Genomic DNA, 17,966 nt, shown 5'->3' with positions numbered 1-17,966 from the left:
AGGAGACGATCGGGTTTGGGTTTGGTTTGCACCAGTATGTTTTAAGGACGAAAGGGCGCTGTTCTTTGCTTCGGGGCACGTTACGTCTAATTCATCTCCTGTTTCCAGGGGAGGAAACGTGAGATTTCTTCTTTGCTTGTCCAACAGTTATATTGTTTGGGAATATGCACAATATCAGAAAATAAACTCTAAATCTGGTGTTTCTAATTATTATTAATGTTATTATTAATACTAATTCGTTTAATTTATATACTGCCCCTAACTATGATGTCTCAGGGCAGTGCAGGAAGACTGGACCCCGAAATGTGCTTTCTGTGCCAAGAAATAAGAGTGAGGGCCCAAAGCTGCTAACTTAATTCTCTCAATTTTATTTTCACAACAACCCCTTAAGGTAGGTTAGATTTAGAGAGTGTGATTGGGCCAAAGTCACCCAGAGAGCTTTCTTGGCACAAGTGGGAAATTGAACCTGGACCTCTCAGATGCTAGTCTGACACTCTTAACCCCTATACCGCCGTGGCTGCCAGTGTAGATAAGTCATGCTAAGAACATTTTTCCCGGATCTTCAGGTTGTCATTTCTCAACATGGAAGGCAGAAGAGAAGCTGTTTTAAATGACATTTCTTCTCGGTCCAATATACAAACATAGGCCTATTCAGCCTGAGCTGTACTCCCTTGTGTATGATGCTTCTGGGAAGGGAGTTTTCCCCTGTGTCCCTGCAGCATCTTCCAGGGTTTCCATGGATTTCCTCTGATCTTTTTCAAATCTGCCTTGCAGAAAGGTTTTGGGGGAAATCATGGCAATGAAATCTGATGAAATAAGCTTTGGCTCAAGAAAGTTTAACCCCTGGAGTATTGGCCTTTAAGGTATCACTGGACTGGACTGGAACTTTGTTTTACTACTACAGAATAACACAGCTACCCACCTGATCTGTTTCCTTCTCCCTGCAGCGGCCATCTCCCTGCCATGATGGGGACTTTCTTTTTTTCATTGGTAATTAGGTATCTTTAGAACAATCTGTACTGTGTCTCTGAATGCCAAATCTTTTGAAAAGTCTCACTCATTGCAGAGATATGCCCTCCCCCTAATATCTCTGCAATGAAAAGGGTAGAGACTAAAAATTATAGCTCAGAATTCAAAGTATCTAGTACAAATTATTATAATGGTATGATTATATATATATATATATATATATATATATATATATATATATATATATATATATATATATATATATATATATATATATATATATATATATATATATATATATATATATATATATAGAAAGAGAGAGAGAGAGAGAGAGAGAGAGACATACATACATACATACATAAATACGTACATACGTACATGTGTGTGTGTGTGTATGTGGGGAATGGCCACTCCCAGGGACTGAGGCAGGGATTTGCCAGGCTCTGTTGCTTCTACCCTGCATTGGCAGCCACAGCTGCAGTAGAATAACTGCATGTGCATGTATCTGTGTGGGAAACAGCACAGACCTTAGGAATGTAGGTGGAAAGGAAGCCTCTGTTATGAAAGGGATCAAATATTTTCCTTTTCTAACTTTTTTCTGGGAAGAAAAACATTTAAATCATGCCACCTTCCAGTTATGACAGAAAGGATAGTTTTGTAGTTGTAGAGACAGACTTAAAGGGTTAGACTTAGACAATTGGTGCATATTATGTTTTCCAGGACTTTTGCGCCTGAAAAAAAAATGCAAAAAAACCTAACAGCATACACAAAATTCATGTCATAGAAGTAAGATATTTTCCAGGAATTCTAAAGCAGGGAAAAGGAAATCTTGAAGTAAACATTTTCTACTTTGGGGCACCAGCAGGGAAACTGCAGCTCACTGGAGAGCAGTTTATTTCAGTAATACCATAGAAGGCAGCTGTTTCATGCTGATCAAGACAAATGTGGACTTTTCCAATCAGAAAATATAATTCTGTTGCAGCTAAACAATCTCACATTATGTGTGTGGCCCCCCTCAACAGACACACACAACAGGGGCAAATTATGCCCCCTGGACAGCTTGGGGTTAAGAAAACCCTGAGGTACTTAGGAATTTAGTCCTTAGGTGCTGCTGTCTGACCAAGCCATATATTGAGAGTCAGGTTGGGAAAAGCCTGAAACATAACCACTTCCAAGCCTAATCCTGCCCTCACATCCCAGAATGAACTGCCTTGAAGCCACAACTATGGATCTATTCAGACCCCTCTTGGCAATAGGAGGCCAGGCATTCTTCAGTGGGCTGAATTGGGCTGTTGGCCTGTTCTTCTAAGGGGGCGGAGGGGGCTTGTTTGATGACAGTTATTTCTGTTGAGGTTACCTGAGATGTAGTGAGTCATAAGTGACATCTGTAATGGATGGGGGATCATTTAGCTTAGAAAACTACACACACCTCTTGAGTTGCATCTTGAGATTAGTTAGCTAAGCATATGGTGACAGATGACTGAGAACTGGAGGAAACTTTCTCTATTTGGCCAAGTTGTCACCAGGAAGTCAAGATAGATAGTTTCTGGCTTGGGCCCTAAAACTCAATAATGTAAAATATGTTAACATTAAACCTTAAAGTAGGTAGACAAATGATTTGTCTCGCCTGGAAGATGAAGAGTTAAAATGGTCAGCTTGTTTGGAGAAAGGAAATAAGAGATAGGAGGAACTGGGGAACAAGAACCTGATGGCTTGCAAGGCTCAAGACCAGCCTTTGTTAAGTTCCCACCACATTTGGCAGAAAAAATGCCAAGGTAACACAGCATAGGTTAACTGCTTATTTCCTTTATGGTTTATTTCTAGTGCCCTGAAACATCCTGATTAGTTTCCCATATATCTACATTGACTTTTCTGTAGGATAGATGCTAGTTAGTGCAATGTTCATCTTGTAAAGTGATCTGATATTATTGAATACCCATTCACTTTGTCACTCATCTGCGTATAGGTACAAACCCCATCTTCTGGTCACTGAGGCATAGGGAGAGTTGTAGGGAATAGAGAAGTTGAGGGCAGCTTATGGGAAAAAGGGGACCCCAAAACCTCAGGGTAAGAGTTTGGAGAAGTAGGGTTTTTCTCAAAAGGAGTTGAGATCCTCACGCACATGCACTGAGGAAGTAAGCCTTCTCTGACACTCATTGGCTTGCAGAAGGGGGAAGAGTGAAGCACTGTGATGCTATCTACATCCAAGCTGGTTTATATGATTCTGGGATGTTTGGCTGTGTTCAAAATTGGGACTTGATTTAAGTAATATGCTTTCAGGATCAAAGTTTCATCCTGGAAAGGAGATAGTTGTGGATATGGTGACAGATCAGTGAAAACTGGAGGAAAATTTTCTTCAGTTGGCCAAGTTGTCACCAGGAAGCCATATGTACAAATCCCACCTTTGGGTGAATTCAGGCATAGGGAGAGTTGTAGGGAGCAGAGAAGTTGGGGTTAGCTTGTGTGGTAGCAGCTACCAAAGGGAAGGTCAGGATTCAACTTTGTAACCTATAAAGCAAACCGTACCTCTTAGCAGAAAAACATATCTTTCACTAGTAATCCAATACCACCCACCACACATATCTAGGCTTTAAGATTGCTAGACAAGGAAGGAAACCTTCCTTAATAAAGATGGAATATAATTTTTGAGTCTGGGTAAAAAGTCAATGGAAGCCCAATTGGGTTATGTTACTTTCCTTTTGATATTGTGATTGGTGGTTCTAATAGAGGGCATTACATGACTTTTCCTCAGGTAATTTTTCAGTGAACCAGTATGCCTACCTACAATTCATATCTGTACAATGGTAAAGCAGACCTCAGAAGGAGAGATGTTGCTTTGCATATATGACTTAATAGTTTTTGATTGTCTTATCTGACATGTGAACACAAATGTGCACTGACTGGGAAATGCAATTTGTTTGATGCTTTGTGTGCCACACCCAGTTTGCAAATCATGACTCATCATGAACTTTGCTACAATTTACAAAGTCCATTCAGTAGGATAGATATAAAATATATACGATTAAGTAAGACTGATTATATATTGTACATATTTTATACATGGCTTGTATTCAGCTTTCAAAGAACTGTGGGTTGCTTTTTGAAGGAGAAATATTAACTTTATTGGATACAGTTAATATTTCTCCTTCAAAAAGCAACCTACAGTTCAGTGTAAGATTTTATAGTGCAGTTAGTCCTGGGTCGAGTCTGCCCTTTGCTTTTTATCCTCTCCCAGCCCGAATAAACCCCTCCCATCTGCGCTGTATTTGATTTCCGTTTTGATTTTAGGTGCTTTAAATTTTCCCTCTGCAACTTCCATGATTGAATCACAGTGACCCTACCTATCCCCCACAATATTCAGCTGTGGATATAAGTTGCTATATTGGAAAACTGGCTTTGAAAGCACCCAGTATAGGTGTAGATTTTCTGCGTTTTGCTGATGTAGCAAAGCAGTCTTCCCTGATTGGCCAGGGCGTCAATTCAAAGACTTTCTGGTTCCTGGTTGCATGACTCCCCTCCCAGGACTTATTTTCACCCTGTTTTAAAGTGACTGCACCTCAGTAGCCCACACTTCTCTCAGCAGAGATTTGCCTCATTCCCTATGAGGCTGCTGCTACCTCCCCCCTTCCCTCTCCTTCAGGAAAAGAAAACAAGTAGCCTCGCATTGTGCTTGGATCCTCCCTCTGGCTTGCTCTGGCTCGGAATCAAAAGTCAAGAAATAAAACACTCTCCATTAATTCCGCCCCGCTCACTTGTTCAGGAAAAGAAACATAAACAAGCAGATTTGTGACCATCACTGCCCTCCCCACTCAAGTGCAGAACACTTTCTGTTTCAATTCGGGGGATAGGAAGGAGGAAGAACCAGGTTCAAATAGATCTGAATTCAGCAGGATTGACAATGGGAAAAAAACAAAGTGCAGAACCAGCCCTGAAAAGACTTATTGGTGTTCAGTAATAATGATTTAATCCTGAGAGAGGGGAAACCTCTGGGTTCCAAGAACTGCATCTATACACCTCCTAGCCTGACCAGCAAGGCTGCTTGGTGTAACTGTTAAGACTGCAGACTTCTTATCTGGCTAACTGGGTTTGATTCCATGCTCCCCCACATGCAACCAGCTTGGCGACCCTGGGCTCGCCACAGCACTGATAAAGCTGTTCTGACCGAGCAGTTATATCAGGGCTCTCTCAGCCTCATCTCCCTCACAGGGTGTCTTTATGGGGAGAGGAAAGGAAAGGCGAGTGTAAGCCGCTTTGAGACTCCTTTGGGTAGAGAAAAGCAGCATATAAGAATCAATTCTCCGTCTTCTTCATATGGATCCACAAGAAGTGAAATAGTAGAACCCGAACAGGACCTGTCCCATTGCTCCTGGACTGTTTGAAAACCAGAAGGCTGATACTTTACCAAGTGCTTTGAGGCCTTTTCTTATTCAGGAAAACTAGTGGTTTTTTTTTTACCATTTGAAGCCACAATAGGTAGGTTAAGAACATGGCATTTCATTTTTTTTCTAGGATGGCAAACCTGAACCTCTGAATCCTTCCATCAGTAAATAAGCCCTTAAATATGACCCTGAAAAGTAATTGGATTCTATTGAGTGAAAGGCTGGAAAATTGTAGTTTGATATTGATGGTTTACATGTCCACATACAAGTTGTTGGAATTTAAAAAAAAAAAAATATATTTATAAACTGTCTTCCTATAATAATACATGTATTCAAAGTAGCTTGTAACCTACTCCAATTAAAACAATATTTTCTTTTTCAGATGCTTTCTTTACCAAAAATGAATTTTGCTTTTGAGCTTTCCTTTCCAGAAGTCACTGTTGTCTTTTTTACAATGGCATCTATTTTAATTTCTATATGGATTTTAATTACTATCAAAACAAGAAAACATCCACTTCTCCCAGGCCCTTGGGCACTGCCGGTTGTGGGGAATCTTTTGCAGCTGGGGGAGCATCCTTACATTTCATTTGACCACATGAGGAAGAAATACGGAGATGTGTTTCAGATAAAGCTGGGAATGGTGCCAGTCGTGGTAGTAAATGGCTTTGATAACGTGAAGCAGGTACTGATGAGAGATGGGGAAAGTTTTGCTGGTCGGCCTGATATGCATACCTTTTCTTTCTTTGCCAATGGAGAAAGCATGTCTTTTTCAGTGCAGTATGATGAACAATGGAAACTTCAGAAGAAAATTGCCAGCAAAGCTTTAAGATCCCTTGCTAAGTCAGAAGCCAAGTCTTCAGATTGCACTTGTCTTCTTGAAGAACATGTCTGTGCTGAAGCTTCAGAACTGGTGAAAACCTTTGTGGAACTTTCAGCAAAGGATGGCAGCTTTGACCCCACTGCTGTTACCACCTTGGCTGTGGCTAATGCGGTCTGTGCTCTCTGCTTTGGCAAGAGATACGACCACACTGACAAAGAGTTTTTAAGTATCATCAAGCTAAATAATGATTTTCAGAAAGCCTCCAGTGTGTTCAACCCAGCAGATTTTATACCTTGTCTTCGTTACCTTCCACTCCCCAATGCAAAAGCTGCTCGTGAATTTTATGGGAATTTCAATAAATTTGTTGCCCAATGTGTTAAAGACCACTTTGCTACATATGATGAGGTAAGAGTTCAAAAATAGAGATTTTAAATGCTACATCTCAGAAAGACTTCCTTGCTTGATAATTAGCAATGTATAAGGTAGCAAATGATCCCACATTCAATGAAATACATCCAGGCATTAAATCTTATGCACTGTGTGGCTAAGGGTAAAAAAAAAAAGAATTGTGCATAATACCTCCTCTTGATTTCCCTGATTCATGAGGCTTGAATCATGTCTAAGTAAAAGCAATTAGATGGACCTAGTTCTGTAGAACTGCTTTTCTAGCACATTGAGAGCAATCTTAAGCAGGTGTATTCAGAATTAGAATCAGACTCTGCTATGATACTCTTGAAGTCAGATATTGATTCTAACATCTCATATAGAATGTCTGTTTGCTATGGCAGCAAAAAAAATTATTGCCAATATTCTGTCAAATGTGTTTTTTTAGAAATTTTATATACATTAAGCAAAAGATTTGTAACTCTGAAATATTATTTTATTTCAATACTTTGTATACTGTATGTATGTATATACACAGACATACATACATAAATACCTATATTGTTTTACAGAGAGGGCTGTATGCATGGGTGGGAAAGAGAAGGCGGCCCCTGCCCTGCCCACCCATGCACTTGCCCACTCCCGAGACCAAACTCAGTTCACTTTGAACTGGTCCATTAGGCCTGGAGAGAGAGTCCAAGAACTTATTTTGGAGCAGGACAACTGCGACAGAGCTGCCTGGGCAACCCAGCCTACCACAATTCCTGATGGGCAGGCTGGGATTTCATGCAGGAAGCAAGAATTGTAGGTAAAGATACAGCCCTGTCTCAGTGCTTTTCTCATCTTTTTCGAGCTCCCCTCACCTCAGGAGATCCAGCCATTTCTCTTCCATTAGGCTGAGGGGACCTTTGGGAAGGAGAATTCTATTCTGCACTCCCACCTTTCATTCAAGACTGTCAAACAAACATGCAATTGTTTTCAAATCATGTAGCTTGAAAAGTGGTTAGGCACAAACAGCATTGAGGGTTTTGTTTGTTTTTTTTAGAACCATCTCCGAGACATCACTGATGCTCTGTTAAGTGTGAGCAATGAAAAAAAATCTGATGGGAAAGCTGCATCCTTATCTAGTGAGAAGATAATAAATACTGTTAATGATATCTTTGGAGCTGGTAAGTATATTTTTGATGTGGAACATCTTCTGGCATCCCCCTCAAATGGATATGAATACGGATGTGATGTCCGTAGCCCTGCCCATGGGAGTGTGCCAGAAGAGTCCAAGGCAGCTGAGGAGGCTGAGGCACCATCTTGTCACACCACTGCTGGAGAACCAGCTAGTGGCCATGCCACCCCTGGGGGCCCAGCCAGCACTGTTCCTGTGGGCCCAGCCTGAGCTGCCAGCAGGGGCTGAGGAAGCAGAAGAGGCGGCCCAAGGGTAAGAATGTAAGAAGATAAAAGGGGGAGGGGGAAGGGAGTCTCTGTGTGTATGTGTTTGCTTGAGAGGGAGGGAGAGAGGGAGGGGAGGAGGTTGGAAAACGAACAGGTAAAGGGGGTAAATGGAAGGGGGACGGGAAGTGTGTGTGTGTGTGTGAGTGAGTGAGTGAGTGAGTGAGTGAGTGAGTGAGTGAGTGAGTGAGTAAGGAGGAACCAAGGAGGAGGTTGGGAAATCAACAGGTGAGGGGAGAATGTAAGGGAATCTCTCTGTGTATGTGTGTTTGCAAAGGAGGGAGGAAGCCCTGACCAAGTAGCCCCAGAGCCCCTGGGTATGTTCCACATACCCTCTAAGAGTCAGACTGTCAGTACAGTATTAAAATCACAATGGACAATGCGGATGTTAAAATGCATTTATTCTAAGCAGATCTATGATCTTTTGTGTTAGGAAGGGCTTTGTGGGCAATCAGAAGGGTATTCCTAGATTACTTGGAAGAGTGAATCTGAATTAAGACTAGAGAGGTTAAGAAAGATGATGGTAGATCCTGCACTTCCTGCTATGATATTTTCTAGTCTGACCTCCATAGATGGTTTGGAGTCCTCAGATCTTTGTGTCAAATCATATCTCAAATGTTCAGCACATGTTTAGAATACAATTCCAGACAATCTAGTTCAGTTCACTTTGTTATTCAACATGAGTAATATTGGAAATCAGGACATGTTGAATAATTGAAAACAATAGTTCCAGGAGTACCGATTAATTTTTCAGTCAGCCTCTAACACCCATAATGTGTTGCAGCTATGATGAAAAGACTAATGCATGTAATGGATATATGAGATTCCAGTTGAAATTCCCAATAAGCAGACTTCATTGAAGAAAATACCTTTATTCAGAAACAAGTGAAAACAGGGCTTCTCTGATTCTTTGCTAAGACTGATGCAAAGCTTTCCTATATCATCACATCCCCTTCTCCCCCCCCCCCCCTCCCTGATTCCAACTTTAGGCATGGAAACTTCTTTTTTTTATTATAATTTTATTATTTATTATTATATGAAGCATTTACAGAAAAATTAAGAAAAAAGCGACCAGCTGATATGGTTTGCCATCCTCTTTTAACATACATATTCAGTTCCCATCACATATTATTCCTAATCTAGAAGTTTTTACCATTTTTCTTAGCAAAGTGATTGTTAATACATATGAGAATATGATCTATTATAAGAATATATTCTGTTATTATCTTAAATGATATAAGGTCAGTCCCCTTCATAAATTGGCCCTGACCTAAGAGTTACTGCTGCCGTCTTGTTAATACCTATGAAGCATAGTTTGTCATCCTCTTTTAGCATACATATTGGCATACATATTCAGTTCCCATCACATATTGATCCTGATCTAGAAGTTATTACCATCTTTCTTAGCAGAGTAGTTGTTGATACATATGAGAGTATAATCTATTATAAGGATATATTCTATTATTGCCTTAGATGATATAAAGTCAGTTCCCTTCATATATTGGTCCTGTCCTAAAAGTTACTGCTGCTGTCTTCCCCACAGGAAACCAGGAGAATACTCCATTGTTCAACTCATCCTTCAGGTGGTCGCATAAAATGAAATTGTGTTTTTTTCCATAGTAGAGTGTTTCTGATTGTCCTTCTGTCAGGGCCAAAGAAGTCTCTTACTTGATTCTTGCTTGCAGTCGCCTTTGAGTAGGCTCTGTATACTTTATCTATCTGGATCTCTTCCTCTGGTCGCTCAGAAATATCTCCTGATAGCTTCCTGGGTGCTGTCGCTTTTGAATAGACTCTTTTTATTTTGCTGATCCAAATCACTTCCTGCTCTAAATAGACTTCCAGGTTTTCGGTGCTTTCCTTCCTTAAATCTGTTTTCCCAAGTTCTTCAAAGGTACTTTGAGTTTTTACATCTCTAGCTCTCTCCCTCTCCTGTTGATTAACTTCCAAACATTGAAGTTTCGTTTGATTTATTATTGGCTGAGCTGCGTCATCAGCTGGTCTCTCCAGACCATGGGCTCTGTCCAAAAGCTCCCCCTTAATCCCACGGATTTCCTTTTCCAGCTTATTGACTGCTTTCAGTATCTTTGAGTTTCCTTCGCATAACAAATGGAAAAGCTGTGCCTTAGTTAATTCTTCCATAGTTCTAGGCAGTCACAAACTATAAACAGAAAGTCTCGTGAGGTCTCGCGGGAGCACGAGCGATCCCAAATTATCAGTTTGTCGATCTCCGTATCAAGTCAGTTTCCCCCACTGAACTTTCACCAACAAATCTTCAAAGCTCTCTCTTTGTTTGGTTAGTGGGTATAATTAGCTGGGAGTCTCTCACTCGACGAAAGAGGGAATTCACTTGTAAATTGGTTGAGGAGGGGGGGGGGAAGAGCTTGTGGGAAAAGAAAAGGAAAAGCCAGAAAGCTTTCAATCCTTACTGTTGTAAACTTCAGCTCCTGTCAGTCTGGTAAAAGATGGTCTGGGAAGAATGTAGGGTCAGCTGGTCGTTTCAAGCTTAGAGAGTTGTTTGCGACAAGGGCGCCATCGTGACCTTGAGCACACGCCGCTGTTAATCTGGAGAGTTCGGTCTCCCTACCTCCCCACGGATCTGTAGGACCCTCAGGATGTCGTTCAGGCATGGAAACTTCTGATGGCTCCCCCTCCTATGACTTCTCATGGTGAAATGAAATTAGCCACCAGACATAGCAGCCTAGCCTGAATTCCAAAGACACAGATAACTTGTGCCCAAACATTAGGCAGATTTACCACCTATCCCTCCCAATGTAATGGCAGAGGTGGCAGATACCAGGCCTTCACGCCTCACCTTCTGAATCCTAATTGAACCCATCTTATGGTCTACAAATGTATGCACAGATTAACAGCAAGGAAAGATAAAATGAAGTAACAATAGTCATGGTAAAAGTGTATAAATGCATGGTTTTGACAAGATTTCATAGACACCACCTCACAGGATTTCTTCCTCCATTACAATACAGTTTCTTGCCTACTACAGTGTGCCAGGATTTCCATAAAAGAATTAAAAAGAAACTTGATTGGGAAATATTCAAATTCAGACACACTGTATCTGAAAAAGTGTGCATGCACTTGGAAGCTTATATCTTTAATAAAACTTTGCTGGTCTTAAAGATGGCACTGGACTAGAACTTTGTTCTGATGTAAATATTAATACACAATCAGGGGGTGTAGGATATTAGGTTTTATACATTATATGCCTCTGGAAACCACTCTCTTGGGCAGGTATATAATGTCAACATAGCTTTCTGTATACCAAGGCTAACAAAACCCTTCTAAGCCTATTGTAACAGCTCAGTTAACTACCCAGACAGGGAACTTTCACCAATGATCTAATACCTCTTCAGACCTCAGTTCCCAATCCAGTTAGATTAACTCTCTTCACTCAGCCATCAAAGGCTAATGTATGACTCTCAGCCTTCAAATCCAACTTCTAACAACCACACCGTGTCGGATCTTTTCTCCAATACACAGTTTCTGTTAGCTGATTGGTTGCAATGCTGCAGAAGTATATTACTATTCTCTGCCTATCACAGTGAACTAGAAGTGCTTCAGTTGAACAAAGCTCATAGGCATCAGAACATTTCATGAAATCCCCAGACGATTATGAGCATTTTGCAAATGTGATACTACGACTACTACTATGACAGTATATTGGAAGAGCAACCACTGACGAAGATAAAACAGAAAGCGGGTCACTTAACCTAGGATCCCATTTTGGTTGACTCTTTATGACTTTATGTTATAAACTTTTCACCTATAAACATAGAGAAGACTACTATATCACTGTGCCTTGTGATTTCCTTTTTTATCAGAACATCTGAGGCTTTTAACTTAAGTTTGCACAAAGGTAAAATCAAAAGGTCTGGAGGGTTATATGAAAACCTATTAATTTAGTTTAGAGCATCATAAGGACATAAGTTCTAGTAGTTTTACATACTACATTATGTGAAATGTCAGTGGTTTCAACATAATTATTTATTTATTTATTTATTTATTTATTTATTAATTATATTAATATACCACCCTCCCTGAAGGCTCAGGGTGGTTCACATAGAACAGAACAGGAACGATACAATGTACAAATGCACATTGGATAATGGCTTCAGTGGGAAACCATCCTCAGATGTGAATTCACTGTTATCTGAATGTGTTTATTTTGTAGGCTTTAGTACTGTATCGGGATGTTTGCAGTGGATGCTCCTGTATTTGATAAAATATCCCAAAATGCAAGCAGAAATTCAAGAAGAAATTGGTAATGTTATTCTTGATATATGAAAAAGATTTTTTTTGGGGGGGGGAATTAATCATTTAGGTAGGAACATCTCTGTAATTAAATTCAAATTGCTTCTTTGCAGATGGAAAGATTGGACTAAACCCACCAAGATTTGATGATCGAAAAAAATTGCATTATATGGAAGCATTCATCAATGAAGTGTTTAGGCACACCTCCTTTATGCCATTCACTATTCCTCACTGGTAAGAAGCAGAACTATACCTAGTTTATGTTAAGAGAAAGCTGATTCCTCCAGCACTACTGTTTTACTAATATTTTATACAGAGTCAATAGGATGCTGAGTAAAAGTCCCTACTGGTAAGGATTGTAATCTACTAGATGGGCATATCAAGAAAGCGGAGAGAAACCAGGAACTGACAGTGAGCCGTTTGGGTGGGTTAAAGTGGAATTGGCAGTACAATCCTAAACAGTTACAGCCTAGTAAGCCTACGGAGGACATAGAAAAGGATAACTGCTTAGAATGGCACTGGTAGTCAGACACTTCTGTGAAACATTTAGTTAGACTTGGAACAGGAATGGGGGAGACGTTGGGGGGTTGCAATTTTATTTGGGTTTTAACTGAAAATGTTTTTAACTACTGTTGTATGTTAGCTTGAAACACAAGTAAAGGTGGAATATAAATAATATATAAATAATAGATCTGCTTGTAAATTACAAAGTGCTTAAGCAAGAAAATCACTTTTACTGGGATTACAAGTTTTGTTACATCACTTTTCATTCAATAACATTTGGGGAGCACATATAAGAAATAAAATAAAATGTTGGGATACTTTATCACAGATACTGTTGTCCTTGTAGTGGGAGAGATGGACTGCCAGAAGTATTTCAACCCTGAACCATTTATACAGATGCCCACATTTCCACAAATTAACAAACAAAAAATGGCAGTTCTAACTTGCATACAGGCCTTTGCAGGTTATATTACTAAATGTCTGATGCAAATTGTGGACCATATTGAGCTAAAATGATGTATGTTTGGTGTTTTAGTACCACCAGAGAGACAGTTCTTAAAGGATACTACATTCCCCAAAACACATGTATCTTTGTGAATATGTATCAAGTAAATCATGATGAGTAAGTACCATTTTTAAAAAGAATATTGGCTTGTGGACACGTGATATATATTATATAGCTAACAAGGTATGGTGTACTACGCGTGTATATGCAGAGGTAGAACTAAGTAAAATATTCCTGTGACTTAAGTGTGTTTGTGTGCGTGTGCATGCACATGGATGTACAATCCATGAGTAACAACAAAAATTGAGTCCAATAGCACCTTTAAGACCAACAAAGATTTATTCAAGGCATGAGTTTTCAAGTCCAAGCACTCTTCCTCAGACTAAATGGAACAAGGATCATAAGCACATGGATATAAGGCAAAAGTAAATTACCAGCAAATTAGTAAGCTGTCATAATATCCAAATTAAACCGTATTATGCATTATGATAATTAGTGGTATTTTTTCTTGCAGCAATACAATTGAAGCCTTAGTAATATAGGTTGCACTTTATTGACCATCATATTATGTGTTTATGCTTGATTTGGACAACATATCCTTTACTTTCCTGTATGCAGTCTCAAATATTTTTAGCACTGACCACAATTCAAACTCATATATGCTTAGTCACAAGGAAAGAACATTTTCCCTCACTAAAAACTGGGATATTGGAATTTAATAAAAATTCTGTAGATGATATTGCCTTTATTTCTCAGGGATGAGAAATTATAAGCACAGAGTTGCATTCAGCTTTTGAAATAAATGGTGGTTTTAGGCTAGCTAGTCTTTGCTTCCTAGATAAAAACTACTTTTCAAATGCAGTGAAAACACATTTATTTATTTTTTTAACAACAGAACCTTATGGGTGAAACCCTATTTGTTTAAACCAGAGAGGTTTTTGAATGAAAATGGAGAACTCAACAAGAGCTTGGCTGAGAAGGTTATGATCTTTGGAATGGGGGTACGAAAATGTCTGGGAGAAGAAGTAGCCCGCAACGAAGTCTTTGTTATCCTCACCAGTATCTTGCAACACTTGAGCTTAGAGAAGCCTGCTGAAGATCAGTTAGATCTAACTCCAGTATATAGCCTTCTGATGTCTCCTAAACCATACCGGCTTCAGGTGGTGCCGCGCACCTGATCAGCTCTGTAAAAAGAGAAATGCTTCACTTTTAAAACTCTGTCATAATGTAATATTAATGGGTGGACATCCATGAGTTTTGTGGAACTACTATCCTCAATGTATTCTGAAGAATGTGACTTTAAAATTTAGGATTTTTAAACAGAATTTCATAGATCTGTTACCATTTCCGTCCCCTCCCCTCACACACACACACATGCTAGCATCCAACTTGTTAAAGAAAGCAAATATTTTCCCATATATGTATAGAAATTGAAGTAGTATATGAATAGACCAGAGGATGTATGAGACAGGATGAGAAATACTCTTTTGAGTAATGAAAAACCAGTATTTGCTTCTGAAGATATATACTTAGGATTGCATTGGAAATCACACAATTAAAATCTTTGTAACAAAAGTCTATAGTTTAAATCCTTATTTCATTCTTATTTTGACTGGTATGGGTGAAAAATATTGCAGTGTGGTTAGGCTGTTTTCATGTAATATCATGGCTATCCTTTGTTGATAACTATCCAAATTCTGTCTCAGGACTATAATGGAATGAAGCCATTTCAGCTATACTTCTGGTGAAAAGGAAACATTTCAAACTGTGTTTGTCTGATTCTTTTACATTCTTATTTTGAATTTTTATTAAATTTGTTGCTGCCAATTACCTCACTGTGATGCTTCAATAAATAATGTCAGCTGAACCAGTGCCATTGCAGGGCAACACAGGGAGTAGCCTGGTTTACCAAACATTGTCCAAACTTCAGGGCATGTCAGAGCATGCACATATTGCCACTTTCAATGTCCGCTTCCCCCTGGTTTGTTTCTCTTCTCAGTGGAGCGGCATGTATCTATGAACATTTGAAAATAAAAATAAACATTGCTGGCACCGCAGGTGGGTGGGAGGGAACACTTGCCCTGCGGAGTATCGGAATAAAAACTCACAAGGAACTTCTAGAGAGAGACAAAGACTAAAGACAAATCAGCAATATTTATTTGTTTTGTCAGTTAATTTCTTCCCTATCTTTCTAAACAGTACCCAGGATACTTGTAAACAGTGAATAGATAAAAAACGAACACATTTTTCCTGAAGTAGCAATAATTTGATAATGAATATCAAAAGAATATAAAGCATCAGACGCAACAGGAAGCAATCTTTAACCATTCCTGCGGAGCGGATTAAATAAAGCGCTAAGGCCTCCTGGGGAGGAGTTAGAGTGGGCCCTGTCTGGGATAAAAACTCGGAAGGGCGAATCAGGAGCCGCAAAGCGGCTCCTGATTCGCCCCTCCGAGTGCCACTCGGGGACCAAGTGGCCAATCACGCAGCTCCCCATTGGCTGCTTGGCCTCTATCTGGTAAGCAAGGCTGTTCAAGTTCATATTTGTATCAGTAACACAGAAGAAGAAAAGAATTCCTGCAATCATTTCTACCTTATTACTTTGGGTATGAATTTTGGGATAGGCATCCTTCCATCTACGTTTTCTTTCTGTGTTGGGTTGCAATTTCATGTGAAGCTTTTCCATTTTGTTATCATCAGTGCCATGCTTGACATTTTCAAGTTCAGAACAATTTCTGTTCTTTTAACAAAATGGTTACAGTATTCATTTTTTGACCATGGTAATATTCAATTTTTAGGTAAAAGAATAGCATGCCCTCCATGTATGAGAACGATCATAAAGGAATTCTGAAGAAACTGGTAGCACAGACAATGTAGAGGATGGGAATAACAGGGCAAGGATGGAAGCTGAGGACTCTGGAATTTGCTTCATTTGCTTAGTTGATCTAAGATAGACAGAACAAAGTTGATTCCCTCATGTCTAAGAGATGCATGGAGGATCAGAATCTCAGGTAAACAGAGAAAAGTTGAGACGTCATTGTTCTCAGGAAGCTTTTATTTTGTTGGCCTTTCTTTCTTTCCCTCCATCTTGGTGTGGAAGCAAACTAATCTGCCAGGCACATAACTCCCAGAAAACAAGGAGTTCAGGCCCATCTAGAGTTTGAGGCTGAAAGCCAGCAGGGAAAGAGCAGAATGGGCCACAATTCTCCATAATATCATCAGGGAATAAGATCAGACTGCTCAGTAATTGATCAAGAGTACTCCAGTTCTAAAGATCTGGCAGTCTCAAGGCTTAGCATGAACTAAAGTTCACATTTATCATCTCGTGCTAAGAGATTCATATTCAAGAATAATCCAATTTGGATTGTAGAATTTTGTGCCACAAATCCTCGCTCCGACCCATTATGCACGGGGGGAATAACGCACATTCGGGGTGGAATGGCGGCGACTAAAATCACCGATAACGCACGGTGCCAGCTGCAACCGGCCGCAGCATCGGTGCATGCCGCCGAAAAAGCCGCATTAGCGAAACGTGGAAGAAAGCGCAGCTTCCGGGTGACCGGGGCGCAACCAGAATTGGCGCCGGGATCGCCACGTGCATAATCAGTTATTCTGGGTTTTGCCGCTGTCCTGTCCCATCCTGTCCCGTGCATAACCGGTGTGCTTCGCGTCTTCCCCCTCCGCGTTTTCCATGTGACCCGAAATCGCTGTTTCGGCGGACGTGCATAATGGGCGTCCATGAGGAGGTAATTAAAATTGCTTTCACACAACTTTCCTTTGGAAGCATCCTCAGGACCCTGGAACAGCCATTGATTCCCTTTCAGTTAAGCAGGGAGCATAGCTGTTCACACACTTGAATCCCCCTTTCCTCTTCTTTAAGCCTAGAGAAAAGGAATATTTTTTATTTTGGGTTTTAAGGGTTTTATTTTGGGTTTTTAAACTGAGATTAGAGTCAGACTCCAAATTAGCTTCTGCCTGCCTTAATTTATCACAGTCTAGAGAGAGGAAAGGTCCTGTTCCTTGTACACATTATGTGTTTACCTGCTGCTCACCCTCTTCCGGACCTTCTTAGGTTACTTGCTTTGCAGTCTGCAACCAGGCATTTCTGATCAGCTCCAGGCCTCTTAAGGAAGTGTCACAATGATTCTGATCCTTTGCCTTTGGTTTTGTCATTTTGACTTATTGGTGGCCCTGAAATCTGTGAATCCCACATTTGAATCTTTTGTGGAGAACCTATATGGAAAGGAGACTAACAAACTTTGATTTATTCTCCTGCGCTGCTTCTTTGGCCTTTAGCTTCTCTCGAGTGATATACATTGCAGTGTGTGTATGTGTACATTCTTAACATGAGCATTCTAAGATTTTGTACTTTTACTGTTTGCCTGATGTTATCATGATTGTTTGAGTGTACTAATTATTCCTCTGGATAAATCTTTCTCTGATTTCCCCATGTTCAAGGGCTTAGTATTTCTTTCAACTTTTGGCAACAGTCCCTTGATTTCTGCTTAGGTGCATTCTTTTAAACTGGCCTGCTTCTAGGACTGAGAGGCAGCAGAAGGTTTTCTTCCTTATGCTTAGGTTTCCACATTAGACAGGAAAGCGGGCCTATTTGCATGAATATGTCCTTCAGATGCACATACCTTTCTGACCACGCATAGCAACAGCTTACATCTTTCTTAAGGAGGGACTGAGA

General features: G+C 40.1%; 1 protein-coding gene across 2 annotated transcripts in view; it reads left to right on the top strand.

The window, feature by feature from the left end:
* Positions 1-15,103, top strand: part of LOC143841078 (cytochrome P450 1A1-like) — a 40,251-nt gene extending 25,148 nt beyond the window's left edge. For both annotated transcript variants that reach the window (XM_077344788.1, XM_077344787.1), the window contains 6 exons: positions 5,734-6,576; positions 7,601-7,724; positions 12,185-12,274; positions 12,378-12,498; positions 13,304-13,390; positions 14,169-15,103. In XM_077344788.1, the coding sequence (XP_077200903.1) occupies positions 5,734-6,576; positions 7,601-7,724; positions 12,185-12,274; positions 12,378-12,498; positions 13,304-13,390; positions 14,169-14,451 (1,548 nt within the window). In that variant the 3' untranslated portion in view covers positions 14,452-15,103. The remainder of the gene's footprint in view (positions 1-5,733; positions 6,577-7,600; positions 7,725-12,184; positions 12,275-12,377; positions 12,499-13,303; positions 13,391-14,168) is intronic.
* Positions 15,104-17,966: the final 2,863 nt, after the last annotated feature.

The sequence above is a fragment of the Paroedura picta genome, chromosome 7, assembly GCF_049243985.1.
Source record: "Paroedura picta isolate Pp20150507F chromosome 7, Ppicta_v3.0, whole genome shotgun sequence".
Lineage (NCBI taxonomy): Eukaryota > Metazoa > Chordata > Lepidosauria > Squamata > Gekkonidae > Paroedura > Paroedura picta.
Note: the sequence above shows the minus strand (reverse complement) of the source record. Positions and strands in the feature narration are given on the sequence as shown.